The sequence below is a fragment of the Curcuma longa genome, chromosome 1 (assembly GCF_044706935.1).
Source record: "Curcuma longa cultivar G26 ecotype Majalengka, Jawa Barat chromosome 1, ITB_CL_G26_1.1, whole genome shotgun sequence".
NCBI lineage: Eukaryota > Viridiplantae > Streptophyta > Magnoliopsida > Zingiberales > Zingiberaceae > Curcuma > Curcuma longa.
The window spans coordinates 17,233,353-17,252,560 of record NC_133861.1 but is presented as its reverse complement, the minus strand read 5'-3'; the positions used below and the strand labels follow the sequence as shown (position 1 = coordinate 17,252,560).

At 38.6% G+C, this 19,208-nt stretch overlaps 3 protein-coding genes, 2 non-coding genes and 1 pseudogene across 8 annotated transcripts; 3 read left to right on the top strand and 3 right to left on the bottom strand.

Annotated features, from left to right (window-relative positions):
* Nucleotides 1–3,166: 3,166 nt before the first annotated feature.
* Nucleotides 3,167–3,668, top strand: LOC141825133 (uncharacterized; annotated as a pseudogene).
* A 1,029-nt stretch (nt 3,669–4,697) lies between these two features.
* LOC141833234 (putative inositol transporter 2) lies at nt 4,698–6,996 on the top strand. The gene is made up of 6 exons (XM_074720631.1): nt 4,698–4,869; nt 5,023–5,093; nt 5,197–5,532; nt 5,596–5,703; nt 5,777–6,382; nt 6,453–6,996. Exons 1-6 carry the CDS (start codon nt 4,734–4,736, stop codon nt 6,933–6,935), a joined length of 1,740 nt encoding a protein of 579 aa, XP_074576732.1. The 5' UTR covers nt 4,698–4,733; the 3' UTR covers nt 6,936–6,996.
* Nucleotides 6,997–7,001: 5 nt separating this feature from the next.
* Nucleotides 7,002–10,355, bottom strand: LOC141833243 (large ribosomal subunit protein uL14mz). Its single transcript, XM_074720643.1, has 4 exons — nt 10,218–10,355; nt 9,826–9,887; nt 8,544–8,644; nt 7,002–7,532 (listed from the first exon to the last, which is right to left on the bottom strand). Exons 2-4 carry the CDS (start codon nt 9,857–9,859, stop codon nt 7,158–7,160), a joined length of 510 nt encoding a protein of 169 aa, XP_074576744.1. The 5' UTR covers nt 9,860–9,887; nt 10,218–10,355; the 3' UTR covers nt 7,002–7,157.
* A 926-nt stretch (nt 10,356–11,281) lies between these two features.
* TRNAI-AAU (transfer RNA isoleucine (anticodon AAU)) lies at nt 11,282–11,355 on the bottom strand. Its single transcript has one exon. It is a non-coding gene; the product is annotated as a tRNA-Ile (tRNA).
* Nucleotides 11,356–14,253: 2,898 nt separating this feature from the next.
* TRNAI-AAU (transfer RNA isoleucine (anticodon AAU)) lies at nt 14,254–14,327 on the bottom strand. The gene has a single exon. It is a non-coding gene; the product is annotated as a tRNA-Ile (tRNA).
* Nucleotides 14,328–15,065: 738 nt separating this feature from the next.
* LOC141834488 (peroxisomal membrane protein 13-like) lies at nt 15,066–18,503 on the top strand. 4 transcript variants are annotated; one of them, XM_074721824.1, is made up of 5 exons: nt 15,066–15,183; nt 17,235–17,459; nt 17,533–17,819; nt 17,951–18,043; nt 18,127–18,503. In XM_074721824.1, exons 1-5 carry the CDS (start codon nt 15,159–15,161, stop codon nt 18,328–18,330), a joined length of 834 nt encoding a protein of 277 aa, XP_074577925.1. In that variant the 5' UTR covers nt 15,066–15,158; the 3' UTR covers nt 18,331–18,503. The 4 variants fall into 4 exon arrangements, with proteins under 4 accessions (XP_074577925.1, XP_074577920.1, XP_074577932.1 ...); XM_074721819.1 differs by having other exon boundaries at nt 15,066–15,222; XM_074721831.1 differs by lacking the exon at nt 15,066–15,183 and adding an exon at nt 15,245–15,379.
* Nucleotides 18,504–19,208: the final 705 nt, after the last annotated feature.

Genomic DNA, 19,208 nt, shown 5'->3' with positions numbered 1-19,208 from the left:
TTTAACATACAGGAGTTTTATTTTTAACTAATTGTTTTTTAACCTATTTTCGATCTTAATTAATTAGTGCAGCAGAGAGTCGACCTTGACCTTCAAGTTCAACAGCTACAGTAGAGACCACCATGGCTCTGCAGTGGCCAGTGGGTTGCCCCATAATTAGTGCGAAGAGCAAAATGATGGATAGAAAAGAAGGATGATTCCTTTCGTATGCAAACAGCAGGAAGCAAACATAAGAGTGCAAATAAAGGTTGGAAAAGACTTATTTAATCGGTATAGTTTATTTCTTCAGCAATTTTGCGCACTGTGAGATTTTGACAGTCAAAGGCTTATAAAAATCCAAATAATAATGGAAAGATACTGTTCCGGTTCAGATCGCCTTTCACCTAGCGATGCAAGGACGATCCTAATGAGCTCCATATAATGAATATTGCAAGAATTCTGACAAAAAGAATGTGAGGACGGAGGTTAGGGATGCAGCTTGGCTCAACCGTTTCGACGTTCAAGTCAATTTCTGATCTAAAAAGAGGACATTTATGTCTTTTTTAAGAGGGAGTAAAGTAGAGGAGGTTAATGGAGAGTATGTGATGATCATGTCTACCTACATTCACGAGGAGTGAGAGTTATATAGACTTACAAGAGAGATATCATATCATGATTAAGGAGTTGAGATCCTGTCAAAGAAATTGTCCCATCTAAATAAGGAGAGTGTTTCATCACCGCCGCAGCAATGAAAAGTTATATCATTCATCATCATACTGCATCATTATGTTATATTAATAGAGGAGTAGGTTAACCATCATATCACAGGATTGTCCACGTCCTTCTGATGGCAGCCAGAGCATAGTCAATTGAGTGTTAAGTAGCACACAGAGGGGAGTGGGACATGGTATGCAGAGGGAATTCAAACTGGAGTCAAACCATGAAAGAGGTTAGGTGTGAGATCCGAAGGTGAGCCTAACTCCGAGTCGAGTATTTGACCTGGACCTGAGCTGTCCTCTGAGTGAGGTTTGGGCGTTCAAGTTGAGCAGAATACTAAGCTAATCAGAGAGAGGGGGATTGGGGCATAAAGCCTAACTTCGAGTCAAGCGTGGGAATCCGAGCTGACATAATCTTGAGCTGAGTCGTTTGCCCGACCCAACTGAGTACTGAGTCAATGTCATCCAATTGAGTTTGAAAGCATGTTTCTAATTTGATGTGTACATATCTGACGTGCCATCAAGTTAGATCAAATCTAGACCTTCTTGACCCAATCATACTGATCCATAACAGGCACACAATCATAATTCATGTCAATCTTAATTATAATGTAAATCTTCTATTCAAGATTATTATTTATTGTTATTAGTATTGCTGTCAGTAATTCTCGCTCTGTTTTATGGCACGATTTTTTTTTCTCTTAGTTTTCTGTTGCTTTATTTTCTAACAGCCAAATCTTATTAATCCGTTATCTACTTAAAAATCGTAACAGAATATCCGTTTTACGTGATCTAATTAATAGGGGAGCTCTATATAAGGAAGGCCGTTGTCTCTCATCGTTCACCTCTATCATTCGTCTCGTTGCCTTTGCCCACCTGTTCAATTCTTCGTGATGAGCTCCTCAACGCACGCGAGCGGCACAGATGATAACGCTGTGACGATGGAGGTTCCGGCGTGGGAAGCCGAGGCAGGCGGCGTCGGCCTTCTCATCGAGGGGCATGCGGCGGTACGGCGGCGCAATGCGTCAGACGGCGTACAGTCCCAATTGATCTGCTACTTCTCACGTATCACGTTTCCCAATTCTGAGGATGCCCACTTCACTATCCGCCAGCCCTTCGACCACCTCACCCGCTGGCACACATTGGAGGAGCCGACGCGGCGGATGTTCTCCACCGTGGCGGCCGGCCACTTGCGCCCTGCAGACCTCGAGCTTCTCGCATTAGCTTTCTCGATGTACACCTTTTCCGTGCTCAACCGATTGCCGAGCGGGGAGTTAGCCGAGGTGGAGATCTCCACCGTCATCAAAGTCCCTGCCGCTCCTACCACTTCCCCCAGCCGCCTTCGCATCTTTGTGCCTATGGAAGAGTATCGATATTTGTCTTCAGGCAGCAGCGGCTTCGACATGGACATGGAGTCCAGCGGAGGAGCCTGTAGGCCGGCCTCTGCAGCGGCCGTGAATGATCTCCAGATGGTGACCCCGGAGGAACCTGGCTCGTGTTCAATCTGCCTCGACGACTTCAACGCAGTGACTGGAGTTTTGGCGATGCCTTGCCGCCATCTATTTCACGAGGTGTGTTTGAAGGAGTGGCTGCGGCGGAGTAATTCCTGTCCCATCTGCAGGTTCTCCCTCCCTGTCGCTGCAGAGCAGCGTTTGGATCTTCGTGCATCGCTTTATTATTATTAATTACTTCTGGTTTAGATTACTAAATATGTTCTCCATGGATCTATTTGATTAATTTTAGTATCTTTAATTTGATTCGTGAAAATATTATTCATGAGACTTTATGATTAGTAGCTAGTTCTTTACAATTAGATTCTATTTGATCTGTATTACATGTCAGTTGCTATTTATTATTTTCTTTCATTTCTTCCAAATATGAAAACAAGGTCTATTTTATTTTGTCTTCCATGTGTGATAAAAGACGTTGACTGCCGTGCAGTTCCTGAAATTTTTTTTTAAAGATAGATCTCTTTTAAAATTAATCGAATAATAAAAAATAAATATCAGAATTATATAAAAAAAAACTTTTCTTTGCCTTCACATGTTTGGAGTTAGGAGATATGCCTAAGCTTAACTAGGCGTCTGGAATTAAACTACTACTTGTTCCCGGATACAAATTTAATTTTCCACGTATTCGGATCATCTGTTCGTAATATTATTCTCAAAATCCGATTATTTAGAGGTGTTAGGTTTGATCATTTTTTATTTTTATTTTTTAAAAATTATTGTTTGTTTTATGTTTTTTAATTTTATTTTTAAAAAAATATGAGAAGTTATTTTTTAAAAAATATAAAATGATAAAAAATCATTTTTGGTGGAGAATGAAAAATACGGCCGACAATTAGAAAACACAAAAGCGAACTACATTGCACGCCCAATTCCAAATTTCTCCCCGACAAACCTCATCGCTCCTTTTCGATTTTCCCGCAAGCAAGCCGATATTGCAGCAGAGGTCATCAAAGGATCGCGATGAAGGCGAATGAGCTCTCCGTCCTTGCCTTCTCCCCCAGCGCGCGGAAAGCCCTTCTCCTTCGACCAGTACCCCTCCGTCGACTCCGTGCTTGCCCACTTCCTCTCCGCCTCGCTTGCTCCCCCTCGACACCACCCCTTCGTGGGGGCCCTGGTTCGGGCACTCGGTTGACAGGAGTTGCAGCTCGCGGAGCGCCTCGAGGCGGAGAGGAGGAGGAAGACAGCGCTTAAGGCGGTGATTTTTCGACCGTGGGGCTCGATGGCCAACCTGCTGGACGCCGACGTTGACACGCTCGAGTTGCCTGAGCTCGACCTACTACAGAGCACGCTAGAGCAGGTGCAAGCGGAGGCGGCGGGCAAGGGGGAGCAACTGGCCATCGTGGCTTTGCAACCGTCAAGCGTGGCGATCAACGCAGCTGCCTTTCTAGCCGCCGACGTCGTCACGGTGGCGCCTCCAAATTTGTTGGATTTTGGATGTGCACCTCAAGGCTATGGCTTCTAGTGTTGTATCATTTAATCTCGATTGTGTTTTGTAATAATTTGATAATTTCTACATTCCAAAGTCACTTGTAATTTTTTTTAATAATTTAAAGCGTTCGAATTTCGCTTAATTAATACTAAAGATAGATGACTGTTGGTTCGTCATCAAATAAATTAGGAGCATTGAGATGAATTAGTATGATGAAATGGAAGTTAATGGCACGGGGCAAGAGTTGGTCGTAGACGATGAATCTCGAAGACACAAAGAAGCATTAGAAACACTACTCTTCTGATGCATAATTTTAGTTGCATGTTATGCGGCGCATAAATTCATATGTCGACATTATGCAATGAAAGATATTTTCTTATATTGCATATTAGAAGATTAAATTTGACTTAATTTTTCTTTTTCTATGAATAAAATGATTTTTTATTAAAAAATATTATTTTATTTATAATTTTTCATATTAACAAATCAAATATATTTTTTAATTTTTTAAAAATAAAAAATAATATACTCTATTAAACATATTTTTTATTTTTTAAAAATAGATCAAAAAACAGAAAAAATAAAAAAATTAAAAAATAAAAAAAATAAAAAATAATTCAAATCAAACATTCCTTAATCTTCCACTTTGTCCTTGATTGTTTTATCAGCTCGGCCATAATAGCCAACAAAACCTCGATCCTCTTACAAGATTTCAATGGGATCAATCGACACTAAAATCATCAACCAATAATCGAAGGCCTCAAAGAATCATGCTACAATTTGGCAGCTGGAGAGTCCAAACCTGATAACTCTGCTGATCTCTTCGCACGTCACAGTGTAGCTGACAGACCGCATTCCAAGTCAAACCACAGCTCATTGAAGTCAATAGCAAGAAGCCAAAGCCATGCCACACACAAAGCCCCATTTACTAGATTCTTCCTTTTTCTTTTCCAATCAGTGATGAAAGAAGGTCAAAAGATCATATCACTCCAAAGTGTGGGTGCAATCAAACAGAGCTGCACGTTCTTCTTGATGTTGACCTTGTGCTACTATACATGCTCTCACTTGAAGTTCTTTCTTATTTTTCTTCAAGCGATCATGGAAGGAGGGACAGTTCATCGAGCTGATGCCTCTGCCTTCAGGGAGTGCTTCTCCTTGGCCTGGAGGAACCCTTATGTGCTTAGGTTGGCCTTCTCTGCAGGAATTGGTGGCCTACTCTTTGGTTATGATACTGGTAATCTCTTGATTTGTTCTATGTTTTCGTAATTTGGTTGAACCTTAATTTTTCTTCTACGATACTGGTAATCTCTTTGGATCATTAGATTCTTGAGCCTGCGAATTTCCAACAAAGTAAGCTGAAACAAGAGTTTTGATCCTTGTTTGTTAGGTGTGATTTCGGGAGCATTACTTTACATTCGAGACGATTTCTCGTCGGTGGATAGAAAAACATGGCTTCAGGTGATGAAATGAACCCTAGAATCATCTACTTGATCAAGATATCAAACGAACCCTAGATTTGGCATCGCCGTCGAAGGTAAAATAACGCAGAAAGCACTTACAGGAGAGCATCGTGAGCACGGCGGTGGCCGGAGCGATCATCGGAGCAGCGATTGGCGGTTGGGCCAACGACCGGCTTGGGCGGCGGACCGCGATTTTGGTGGCGGACTTGCTCTTCTTCGTCGGCTCCGTCATCATGGCCTCGGCGCCCAATCCGGGGGTCTTAATCGTGGGCCGCGTCTTCGTTGGGCTCGGCGTGGGCATGGCCTCGATGACGTCGCCGCTTTATATATCGGAAGCCTCGCCGGCCGGCGTCCGCGGCGCTCTCGTCAGCACGAATGGCTTCCTCATCACCGGCGGGCAGTTTCTCTCTTATCTCATCAACTTGGCCTTCACAAAGGTAAAGAATCAGTACATCACTCAAAATAATAACAAACGATGATGATTGTGTTTTTTTTTTCAGGCACCAGGAACATGGAGATGGATGCTTGGAGTTGCTGCGATTCCAGCCATGGTACAATTTGTTCTGATGCTGTCACTTCCTGAATCACCTAGATGGCTTTATCGAAAGGTAACTTTGTCTCTGTTTTCAAATACAATTGAAAGAAAGTATGGAAACCCTAATCAGTTTTCATAATCTTCAGCGAAGGGAAGAAGAAGCCGAAGCCATACTTCGCAAAATCTACCCAACCAACGAGGTGGAGTACGAAATCAGAGCCCTGAAAGAATCCGTGGACGCCGAGATCGAAGCAGGAGGCTCGTCGGAGAAGATCGACATCGGCAAGCTCTTAAAGACGAAGACGGTGCGAAGAGGGCTCGTCGCTGGCGTGGGACTCCAGGTGTTCCAGCAATTCGTGGGCATCAACACCGTCATGTACTACAGCCCGACTATCGTTCAATTGGCCGGCTTCGCTTCCAACCAGACCGCCCTCGCGCTCTCCCTCGTCACGTCCGGCCTCAACGCCCTGGGATCCATCGTTAGCATCTACTTCATCGATCGGACGGGGAGGCGGCGGCTCCTGATCGTGAGTCTGTGCGGCGTCGTGCTCTCTCTGGGGCTTCTGTCGACGGTGTTTCACATGACGACTTCGAGCTCGCCGGCGATCGGCCGGCAGGATACGGCCCACTTTGGGGGCTACACTTGCCCGGCCTACGACTCCGCCGGTAGTAGCAGCAGTAGCTGGGACTGTATGAAGTGCTTGAAGGCGTCGTCTCCTGACTGTGGATTTTGCGCTGCTTCGGCCGATAAGGTCAATTTCCTGAAACTTAGTCCAAATCATGTGCACTTTGGCGTCTAAGAGTGTGATTGTAAATCTGCAGTTGAATCCGGGAGCATGCTTGATCTCAAACTCCACGGTGAAGGACCTGTGTCACGGAGAGAGCAGGCTGTGGTACACCAGAGGCTGCCCGAGCCGGTACGGGTGGCTGGCTCTCATAGGCTTGGCACTCTACATCATCTTCTTCTCCCCGGGGATGGGGACCGTGCCGTGGATCGTCAACTCGGAGATTTACCCATTGAGATTCAGAGGAGTTTGCGGCGGGATCGCGGCGACGGCGAACTGGATCTCCAACTTGATCGTCGCACAATCTTTTCTCTCCCTGACCGAAGCGATCGGGACCTCGTGGACCTTCCTAATATTCGGAGTGATATCCGTGGTGGCTTTAGTTTTTGTGATCGCGTGCGTGCCGGAGACGAAAGGCCTACCGATAGAGGAGGTGGAGAAGATGCTGGAGCACAGGGCTCTTCGTTTCAGGTTATGGAGAAAAGGGAACGATGATGAGAGGAAGAATTCAAGTGCGTAAGATGAGAATGATTTATCAATACTTCTTCAAAAAAGTTTGATGAAACCAATCGCTTCTACCATCATGTGTTTTTGGTTGCATTATTCTTTTGCATCAAACAACTAGAGGCAGAAGTTTTGCAAACACGAATCCCATAGAAAGATCTCTCAAGGCAGAATTCACTTAGCTAGCAAAACCCAGAACATAAGATATAAAAGGGGCATGGCAAGATGTATGAGATATTCAAGCTATGCACTCCGCCAAGGTTAGAATCTTGATGTGCTTCTTCTTCCTAAGCTCGTGAGGTACTGGCCCATAAACACGAGTGCCGATGGGTTCTCCCTGTTTGTTGACAAGGACGACGGCATTATCATCAAACTTGATGTCGCTGCCATCGCACCGTCCCCTCTGCATGGCAGCACGTACCACTACACCATAAACGACGTCTCCCTTCTTTACTTTACCGCGAGGTTGCGCTTCCTTGACCGATGCAATTATAGTGTCGCCAAGTCGGGCTCCTCGCTTTCCTTTCAGAGCTTGTATGCACATCACACGTCTTGCACCAGAGTTGCCGACCACCTTGAGGTTAGTCCTCATCTGTATGAATGATCTTTGTTGCTGCAACAAAGAGAAAGTGAAGCCTCGGGATTCCTTAATTCACAAATTACTTATAGATAAAAAGTTTCTTGGTTTATAGTTCTTTTGTTATTGATCTGTAACATAACAGGGGAATGAAGAAAATTTTGGGGCAATTGGAAGAGAAAATATATTTCCATATATTTAGAGACAAAATGAACAGACAAGTAAAATCTAGCACATGGAAAGGATGCCTATAAATTTCTGAAGGAAAATCGTTTGTAACAAATCTGCTTCTTTCATAAATTAACCAGGACATGTGATAAATCCTAATTAATATTCCCTAATCTAGAAGAAAAGTCAAATTGATATATAAGATGCTAATAGTATCTCGAAATTTAAAAGCATTCTTTAAAAAGTTCTCATTCTCACCAATCTTTCTTTCATTCATTTTTGCATTTCGCTAATCACAAAGGTTCAGGAGAATAACAGATATGAAGTGATCTAGATAGGGCTATGCATTAGGCTGGTGGTAGAGCTAGAAAGGTAGGATAGACATTATTTGGAAGCTCTGACAAGGTGGAGAGGATTTAGAGGAATAGCCAGTATCATGATCAAAACAACTTCTGTGGTGCCTGAAGAGCAGCTAGAATAATCCTAGAGACTATATCAATGAATAAGAAACATGAGTTTACTGCTTTAGGAAAACAGTAGCTGATGTGTGTTTCATAGCAGTTGTATATTTAAGAATTAAAGAGAGCATTCTATCAAAGTCAATATCACAAGGTTTTCAAAAGTCAGTTATGTTTGAGGAATTTGTAGTTTTTTTCACTTTATAGGAGGAAGTCTCCTGAGTTAATAAGACCGTACAGTTAATTTAAAAGCCAAGAACAAAAAAAAACAGAGAGAACCTCAACAATTTGGATCAGTTTGGCAAAAACAATCCAGATAATCTATTAGATACATGCAAAAATGAAAATATAAAACTATCATAGTGCCACATGAACATTTACCATAAAGGAATAAAGGAAGAGTACAAGATCAATAGGATACCTGAGAGAAGATATGCTGATAACTTAGCTTGCCTATTGTCTCGAGAGAAGGCTTTGTATCTAACAAATTATTGCCAAAGCTCCCAAATAGAGAACGCCCAACTACATATGTTGCACAGATGGTAAGATGATGTGAAGTACCATGTTTTTGCTTAATAACGCACGAAGCAGACTAATCAATGTCACATTGATCTAATGCAAAAATATTTTAAGTGATAACTTTCAACTCTGAGATAACAGTCTCACACCTGATTGATAGGTTTGGAACTTTATTTTAAATGTAAAATCACTGAACGTAGCATTGTTAATATAAGGTTAACATATAAGTATAGTCAAAGCTACAAGAATTATTTCAAAATATAGTCAACTAAGTATGATATTCATTTGATGGTTTCCATCAAAAAGATACAATTAAATAAACAATATTCTAGTAAGATATATTGGCTTTCCTCCCAAAACTGTAACCGAGAATAATTTTTTTAAAACTAAATTAACTACAATGGTGAGCTATCATAGTCTAAATAAGGTTACTTATTCCTATTATCTAGATAGTTTCAAATCACCTAGTTACATTAAACAGAATTTAGTCTCCTATCAATTTGGACTCGAATTGATTCATATCAATGGCTACATATCAAACAACAAGTTTAACAAATCCAAGACGATTTGACCTTTACCTTCATTTTGAAAAATGCAACAAAATAATTATGATGTTTCCATCAATGATCATGCATAGGTTCTTATACCCAAAAAACCGACAGCAAAAGTTGTAAGACAAATAGGAACCATGTAGAAACTGACATTGCATAAATACGCATCCTTTCTGAGTGCTTATGTCAAGTCAGTAAGTAGTTTATTGGGCTCTCACAGTTGCAAACCATCAACTTATGAATTCAATCTATCATCTAGAGTTAAAAGATCATTTAATAAACCAAAGGCTTCACATGGATTCAAGCATCTGTAATCTATACAATGGCACCCCTTTGCGATAAAGATTAAGGAAATTCTTATAAATAACCCAAATACTGGTAACGACAGAGACGAATTTTCCCAACCATTGAAAAGTGAAGGCCAACCCATTACTGAAAAATAGCTTTTACATTGAACCATATAATTATCAATCTTTCATCTCATTTACTTGAAAAAAATCGTTAAACGTGGATTCAAATGGACCAACTGACCATTTCTATGAACACAGAATATAAAATAAAACAAGACAGAATAAGAAAGAGAAGACTAAAAATGATTTGATGAGAAATAGCACAGAGCGAGGTGGCACAAACCTGTGGACAATCTTTGAGAAAATAATGCATTCATTTTCCAAATTCAATTGAAATCCTCTTTCCTGAAACATGAGACAACTTAGCTCGAGAGTTAAAATGGTTGCCTGAGATGAAAAAGCCAACTAAAATTTAATGGAAAATGAACCTAAAGCTATTTATTATTCCATCTAAACACGGTATCCAGATCTTCAAACATCTAAATCCAGAAAATTCTCCTTCCGACAAAATCATAAAATGTTTGACCAAAATAAGTGATGAATATACACCCTCCAATCACCTAATCCTACTGCGACGGAGTTGAACAAGAACTATGTCGACGGAGAGAAGAGGGCAGAGGAGATCGAGAGGGGGAGGATTGGCCTGCGGCGGAGCAAGAGGATGGGAGGACTGACCTGCGAGAGATAGGATAATGACCCACTGAGCCGGGTGGACGGCAGACTGAGGCGGGCGACAGCAGCAGGACGGCAGTGAGACAGAGATCGCGAGAGGAAGGAGAACCAGAGTGGAGCGCGGCTGTTACAGGAGAGACGCTGGAAACAAAAATGGGCTTAGGGTTTTCCAAAAACAAAATATAAATTTTACGAATCATGCCAAATAATTATGCCTTGTTTTCCGTTTACTTGCCACAAAATTGGATAAAATGATAAATTTAAAATTTTGACAGTGAATTAATTTTTGTCAACCCAAAATGCTTCAATCTTAATGGTAGTACTGTAAGCAAGTCCAATCATGTCAAATTTTATGAATTTAAATTTATTTAATAAAAAATGACGAATTAAAATTTTGAAATAATTATTGACGTTTAATTTGATTTTTTTTATTAGTTTGAGTTTGATTAAATTAAATTTGATTTATTTAAATATTATTGAACTTTTAATTTAAATTTATTAAACTTAATAATATAAATTTATTTATTTATTTAAAAAATATTTAGTATATTGATAAAATTTTATTAATGGGCATTTAATTAGAGACATTAATTACGTAACTATGTGCTAATTTGTGCAACGATATAATCGTATTTTCACAGAGACACCTAACGTGGCACACGAGTGCTTTGAAGACTTCTCGAGTGGTTAACTTCTTAAACACTTCGATTTCTATCGATTAATTTATATATCTAGTTTATATCATGACAATTTTTAGATTTTGAGTTAAGCAGGGTTAAGTTATCTAATTAAGTCAGAACATTAGGTTATAATTCAAGGGCTGTGTTTTAGTTTGAAATAATTAAAATGATTTCAGACTAATAACCATGCTGATTCAAAACGATTTAAGATAATGAAAAATTATTTACTACACAATCTTGGCAGGGAAAAATATTTTTAAAATTACTTTAAATGAAATATTATGTGTATGTATCCATCGGAATACAAGGCATTAACCAACAGAAATTTGAATAAAACTTAGGCCCAACCCAAGAAAAGCCCATATACAAAAGTATTCGAAAATAAAATGGCCTATGCAGGTTTCGAACCTGCGACCTTCGCGTTATTAGCACGACGCTCTAACCAACTGAGCTAATAGGCCGATTGATATTTTAGAACTAATTTCGTTATTTAATATATAATATTTGTAAAAATAAATTGAGGTCTGAGTTTGATTAAAAAAATTTAAAACGTGTACTATTTTAATGCTTTCAAAAAGTAGAATCGCCTTTTAATTTCTCGCTACTTGTTTAAAGAATTTCAGTATTCACACTTGTTTTAATAAATTCATCAATATTTTCTAAAATGCACTTATTAAATTTATAATTAGTTGCTATTAGTTATTGGCACGTTAATACGTCATATCACAAATCTATCCAATTTATAATTTATCTTCCCAATTAATTTATCATTTTATAGTTTACATTGATGCCAAAATCTTATTTAGGTCAGAATGAATTTATAAAGGATTTATTCGGTATAAATATAATTTATATAGACGCCGAAGAAAGTTTTTTTTTTTTTTTTTTGATAAAAGTACATAGACACTGAAGAAGGGTTTCTTTGTAAAAGATATACCCCACGTGTAGCTGAGTTGGTACGATGATAGAATTATTTCATTGGACAAGAGTCGGTAATTCGTCTCACTGGAGTGTTTGAATTAATGAAATCATCATTTTACTTCATTGTAAAAAATGTATTTTTTTATAAATATAAAAAGGAATAATGTCATTAATCTGAATCTTCAGCAATCTTGCGCACTGTGAGATTTTGGCAGTCAAAAGCTTATATAAATCCAAATAATAATGGAAAGATACACAATCATGCATAATTCATGTCAATCTTAATTATAATGTCAGATATGATAAATTTTACTGATTGATTGAAATCAATTCAATTCAAGATTATTATCTATTGTTATTAGTATTGCTGTCAGTAATTCTCGCTCCGTTTTATGGCACGATTTTTTTTCTCTTAGTTTTCTGTTGCTTTATTTTCTGTTTTTCTTTTTCTAACTGAAAAACCCGTTATCTACTTAAAAAGCGTAACAGAATATCCGTTTTACGTAATCTAATTAATAGGGGAGCTCTATATAAAGAAGACCGCCGTTCTCTCATCGTTCACCTCTCTCATTCATCTCGTTGCCTTTGCCCACCTGTTCAATTCTTCGTGATGAGCTCCTCAACGCAGACGAGCGGCACAGATGATAACGCTGTGACGGTGGAGGTTCCGGCGTGGGAAGCCGAGGCAGGCGGCGTCGGCCTTCTCATCGAGGGGCAAGCGGCGGTACGGCGGCGCAATGCGTCAGCAGACCGCGTACAGTCCCAATTGATCTGCCATTTCTCACGTATAACGGTTCCTAATTCTGAGAATGCCCACTTCACTATCCGCCACCCCTTCGACCACTTCTTCCACCGGCACACATGGGAGGAGGCGACGCGGCAGATGTTCTCCACCGTGGCGGCCGACCACGTGCGCCCTGCAGACCTCGAGCTTCTCGCATTAGCTTTCTCGATGTACACCTTTTCTGTGTTCGACCGATTGCCGATCGGGGAGTTAGCCGAGGTGGAGATCTCCACCGTCATCAAAGTCCCTGCCGCTCCTGCCACTTCCTCCAGCCACCTTCGCATCTTTGTGCCTATGGAAGAGTTCCGTTATTTGTCTTCAGGGAGCGACGCCGTCGATATGGACGACATGGAGTCCAACGGAGGAGCCTGTAGGCCGGCCTCTGCAGCGGCCGTGAATGATCTCCAGATGGTGACCCCGGAGGAACCTGGCTCGTGTTCAATCTGCCTCGACGACTTCAACGCAGTGACTCGAGTTTTGGCGATGCCTTGCCGCCATCTATTTCACGAGGTGTGTTTGAAGGAGTGGCTGCTGCGGAGTAATTCCTGTCCCATCTGCAGGTTCTCACTCCCTGTCGCTGCAGAGTAGCGTTTGGATCTTCCTCCAATGCTTCATTCTCATTAATTACTTCTGGTTTAGATTGCTAAATATGGATCTATTTGATTAATTTTAGTATGTTTAATTTGATTCGTGAGAATATTAACACCGTGTAAATATTATTCATGAGACTTTATGATTAGTAGCAAGTTCTTTACAATATATTAGATTCTATTTGATCTGTATTACATGTCAGTTTCTTGTTGCTATTAGTTAGTTTGTCTTCCATGTGTGGTGAAAGACGTGGACTGCCGTGCATCGATGGAAATTTTTTTGAGATGGATATCTTTTAAAATTAATTGAATCGTAAAAATTAAAATATCAGGATTTAAACTCTCATTTTTTTTAAAGACCGGTTCACTTCTTACCACCATATCATAGTGCCTGAGCTAAGTCAAACTTGTTGGCTCAAATGTTTTAGAATCATGCAGTCCTGGCCTAGGTTTCGTCTCTTTAGAGCTGGGTTTGGTTAAATGTTCGACTTTATGTTGTGAATAGGAACAGATAAGTCGTTATCAGTTCATATGGAGTATCGTAAGTCGGTACACTAATTGGACATTTAATTAGGGACATCAATTAACTACGTAACCATGTGCTAATTATTTGTGCAACGATATAATCGTCTTTTCACAGAGACACCTACCTTAAGACTTCTCGAGTGGTTAACTTCTTAAACACTTCAATTTCTATCGATTAATTTATATATTTAGTTTATACCATGACAATTTTTAGATTTCGAGTTAAGCAGGGTTGAGTTATCTAATTAAGTCAGAACATTAGGTTATAATTCGAGGGCTGTGTTTTAATTTGAAATAATTAAAATGATTTCAGACTATTAACCATGCTGATTCAAAACGATTTAAGATAATGAAAAATTATTTACTACACAATCTTGGCAGAGAAAAATAATTTTAAAATTACTTTAAATGAAATATTATGTGTTTTTATCGTATGTATCCATCGGAATACAAGGCCCCCTAACTAACCAACAGAATTTTGAATAAAACTTGGGCCCAACCCAAGAAAAGCCCATATACACAAGTATTCGAAAATAAAATGACCTATGCAGGTTTCGAACCTGCGACCTTCGCGTTATTAGCATGACACTCTAACCAACTGAGCTAATAGGCCGGTTGATATTTTTGCACTAATTTCATTATTTAATATATAACGTTTGTAAAAATATTGAGGTCTGATTTTGATTAAAAAAATTTAAAACGTGTACTATTTTAATGCTTTCAAAAAATAGAATCTCCTTTAATTTCTCGCTACTTGTTTAAAGAATTTCAGTATTCACACTTGTTTTAATAAATTCATCAATATTTTCTAAAATGCACTTATTAAATTTATAATTAGCTGCTATTAGTTATTGGCACGTTAATACGTCATATCACAAATCTATCCAATTTATAATTTATCTTCCCAATTAATTTATCATTTTATAGTTTACATTGATACCAAAATCTTATTTAGGTCAAAATCAATTTATAAAGGATTTATTCGGTATAAATATAATTTATATAGACGCCGAAGAAAGTTTTTTTTTCTTCATAAAAGTACATAGACACTGAAGAAAGGTTTAAAACTCAATTATAGTAAAAGTAGATTTTATAATGAATTTTTAACAAAGTTGTGGATGGATTATCATGAGCATTTTTAAATTTATCTAATACTTTTCAAAATTAATTGATTCATAAAAGTCTAGATACTTGATCATTTAAAAAAACAGCGTGCCTACCTGAGACACCGTTTACGGATCCGGATGCTATTCGTATCGGTTCGGATCTCAAGTGGTCTGATTCATCAATCACGAGACGTACTATTTATACGCGGCCTGGAGGGCGAAGCGGCAGGCGATTTCCTCGTCGCTTTTGTCGGATAGGGAAAGAGGAGCGAAGGAGAAGGGGGGAGAACGAAGCGATTGTAGTGGGCACTTTTTGTAGATTTCCCTGTGCCGTCGACATGGGATCCAATTCTCCACCTGCAGGTTGTGATTCTCTAGCTACTTTCTTTTTTTTCCGCTCAGGTATTAATCTTGCATGCCCGTGGGCATTCCCTGTATTTTTGAAGCCGTCGTGCAAGAATCTTACTAGGGGTTCGATCGATTTTCCCCCCTATGCTGTTCGAATCTAATCTTTGGTTTCGCATGCTTGATATATGGATCTGAAAGTGGATGGAATTATGTAAGTCAAAAGAAAGGTCTTACTTTTATAATTCTTGGGTCTTGATATTCCAGATGGGTTTCAAGGTTTGTTTTCCCATCGTTCTAGGGATCCTTTATACATCTGATTCCTGATTGAGATTTGAGCAAGGGAGAGAAAGGGAGAGGATGGAAATAGAGACATACGCTCCTGACCTCCCCCTTGTTTATTTGAGCTTCTTAAACAAGTAGTTCAATTCCTTTCCCCTCCGTTCCTTTCTCCAATTCCCTGAATTATGAAAAGAGTGCGACGCTTGGTTTACCTAATTGCAATGTTATATTAAGTTCACCTCTGGTACTTTCTGTCATCGTGAAGCACACTTTATAGGGTTTCCTGTTAGAGGTGTTTTTGACTACCAAATTATCCTTTATAAATTTCAATGAACTGGAATATTTTTTGACTTTACACTGCAATTGTCTGGTTAGTCTGCCACTACTATATAGGTTACTGATAAATCAGTTATTATTTGCTATTAGTCTAATTACATTGTAATGCTGCAGATAACGGAAAGCAACTGTACTAATGCTACATCAATTATACCAAGACAACTCATTAGTAGCTATAGCGTCCATCTGGAAAATGGTTGCTTTGCCATAGACATACAGGTTTTCATGAGCCTGCTGATGTTTTCTGTACAAGACCTTGTGTATTCTGGTCAGAAGTCTGGGTTGCATGTTTTGTTGAGTTTTTTTATTGATCGTCACCTTGACCATCATGCGACCATAGTAAGCCTAAATTTGAATGGACTATGGAAATCGAGTGATCATTAATGGATCTAAATGAACCAAACATTGTGAACAATCATATAACTCATAAAAGTTGATTTATGTTCGATCACTAAAGGGTAATCCGGTATACGAAGCTCCTACCAATATGAGGTCCCGGGGAAGTGTCTATTATGTTCGATCACTATGAGCATATTTTTACATTTGATAAAATTAATGAATAATCTTGAAGACTAAACTCTTGTGAACTTAACTCATTATCATTCATTAATATACTTGTTTACACTCTTATCTAGGGTTTGTCTTTGGATCTTATATTGTTTGTCTATGCAATAAAAGAATATAATACAATCTTATACTCTTATACAAAGTTCATGTTTATATATTTATGATATTATTTGTGTTAAGCTTTTTAAAGTTTGTGAGATTCATCTACAATTTCAGGAAAGAAAATAAACATAAATTTCAGTTATTTACTGGATTAAATATTGGATAACTAATAAGGATAACATTGTGTCAACTTAAGCTTGTTAAAAAGCTTGTGCTCAGTTCAATCTCAAATCAGTTTGAATAAACAAGCTAAAATGCATGATCAATTAATATTTATTTATTTTCTAATTAATAAGTCTGAACAAAGGCGCTGCTCCCTTGCAACCTCTGAGTTTCCTCACTTTGAGCTTTGAGTTATGATTTGGTTATTTCACCTAGTTAATAATTTTTTAATCTAAAGGTAAAGTATTGGATAATATATTGTCTGCTAGGACATTAGTATCTAAAATTTATATTGTCTATTAAATCTTAGATATCACCTGGTCTTCTTAAGTTTGAGAATTTGGTCATCCATAGCTTCTGAATGCATGTTAGAGAACTGCTAATCCTAGTTCAACCACCACTCTCATTCTATGTGATGTTACTCAGCATTCTATGTTGTGACTGAATTCTTACATCAGAATCAGATATACCTTCTTTTTTTAAAAAAAAAATGTATACAAAATATGATGTTATGGTCAAGTCTAAGGATCAGAAATTAGATCGAGCCTCAAGTGTTTATTTGGGATCCACAAATCAAAGAGTTGTGAATTGAATTGCAATTTTCTTTCTTCTCTATGCAGGTGCTCCACCTCCAAAGCCCTGGGAAAGAGCTGGTGGTTCATCAGGTCCTGCACCATTTAAGCCCCCATCTTCTGGCAGCACTAGTGATATTGTTGAAGCATCTGGCACTGCAAAACCTGGTGAAGTTGTTCCAACCATTGACAGGAATGTCACTACTACCAACAGTACTCTAACAAGATCTGTTCCAGCAAGGCCATGGCAGAACTATGGTGCCAATTATGGAGGTACCGTGTCAGGATCTTCTTGAAATTGTTTGTTTCAACATCATTATGTCTTGAAGTCCCCATTGTATTGTAGGTTATGGATCAAGTATATACAATTCAAGCTATGGTTCTAACATGTACAGCCCTTATGGGGGTCTTGGATCAAACGGCAGTCTTTATGGTAACAATATGTACTCAAGCTATGGGGGTTTGTCTGGAGGTTTAGGAATGTATGGAGGTGGCATGTACAATAGCGGCTTTGGTGGCCCTATGGGCGGTTATGGTATGGGCATGGGAGGTCCTTATGGTAACCAAGATCCAAATAATCCATTTGGTCCCCCACCATCCCCGCCAAGTTTCTGGATGTCCTTTCTTCGTGTGGTAAGAGACATTTATCACTGCAAACTTATCTGTTAGTTTTATCAAAACCAACTTGGAATTATCTCTTTGTTTCAGCACAATGCTAACTGGTTGTTATTATTCTGCTTACGATTTGGAAATGTGTTTTCTAGATGCAAGGTGTTGTGAGTTTATTTGGTCGAATTGCTATACTCATTGATCAGAATACTCAGGCCTTTCACTTGTTCATGACTGCTCTTCTCCAGGTTAGTTTTCCTTTTTTTTAGCCAAATTTGTCTCTATCTTTACTTTTACTGGATATTGTTGACCACTTGTTTAACACCTGTAGCTTTTCGATCGATCTGGAATGCTATATGGCGAGCTTGCGAGATTTGTATTCAGGATACTGGGCATCCGAACAAAGTCTCAGAAACAGAAGCAACTGGGACAGGGCGAATTGCTTGCCCCTACTGGCCAGAATTTCCTCGAGGGTCCTAAAGCTAGTGGTTCATGGGATAATGTTTGGGCTGACAATAAGAAAGGGTTTTCTTAGACAGACACCAAATTCTTTGAGCCCTAATGCGATTGGAAGCCGAATGGTGAATAGTAAAACGTGCTTTCCTTCTTAGACCTGCGCAATATTTACTTTTGTAAGAAAGGAATGACAGCGTATGGTTCGAGCACTGTGTTAACAGACGATGAGACGATAAAACCTGCATCTCTCGGTTTGTCTTCGTTCAGTAAATAAAATATTTAAACTTTTGTTGTTGATTGCAGATCATGTTTAGCTTTTGAGAAAAACACCAATTGGATTGCTGGGTTATACGAAGTTAATCAACGACGAAATGCTTCGATCCAATTTGGTGATTGAAACGTGGATTGAACTGGAAGAAACCTCCAAGAATAGCCTTTATGAATGAAGTAGAGCCTACAGGTAACTGCTGGCGTGTTAAAATTAAAGATACAGGTCTTGAGAAGATTGAACAAATTATGGAGATAGAACAAATGTTCCAACTGAATTCGCTTTTGAAGAATATAATTTTTTAAAATAATTCTATAGGAAAATCTACCTCGTAATATGAACTATATTTGAGGAAAATTGACCAATCTTGAAATTGACCTCGGGCCAGGTCAACCGTCGGTTTGGTGGAGTTTTTTTTTATAATAACAATTTATTTTAAAAACTACATTACAAAGACAATATTTTTTTATTATATTATTATTTTTAATAATTGGAAAAAAAATATGAAAACAATACTTTTCTTTTAACTATTGGGATTCTTTAATATTTTTTTAATTAATAGTTAAAATTTAATATCTATTATTTTTTAAATTTTATAAATAATTATTTAATCATTTTCACATCCTCTTCTCTATTTTCATCTTTCAATTTGGAAATCTTTTAATTATAATAATAAAAAAATAATTTAT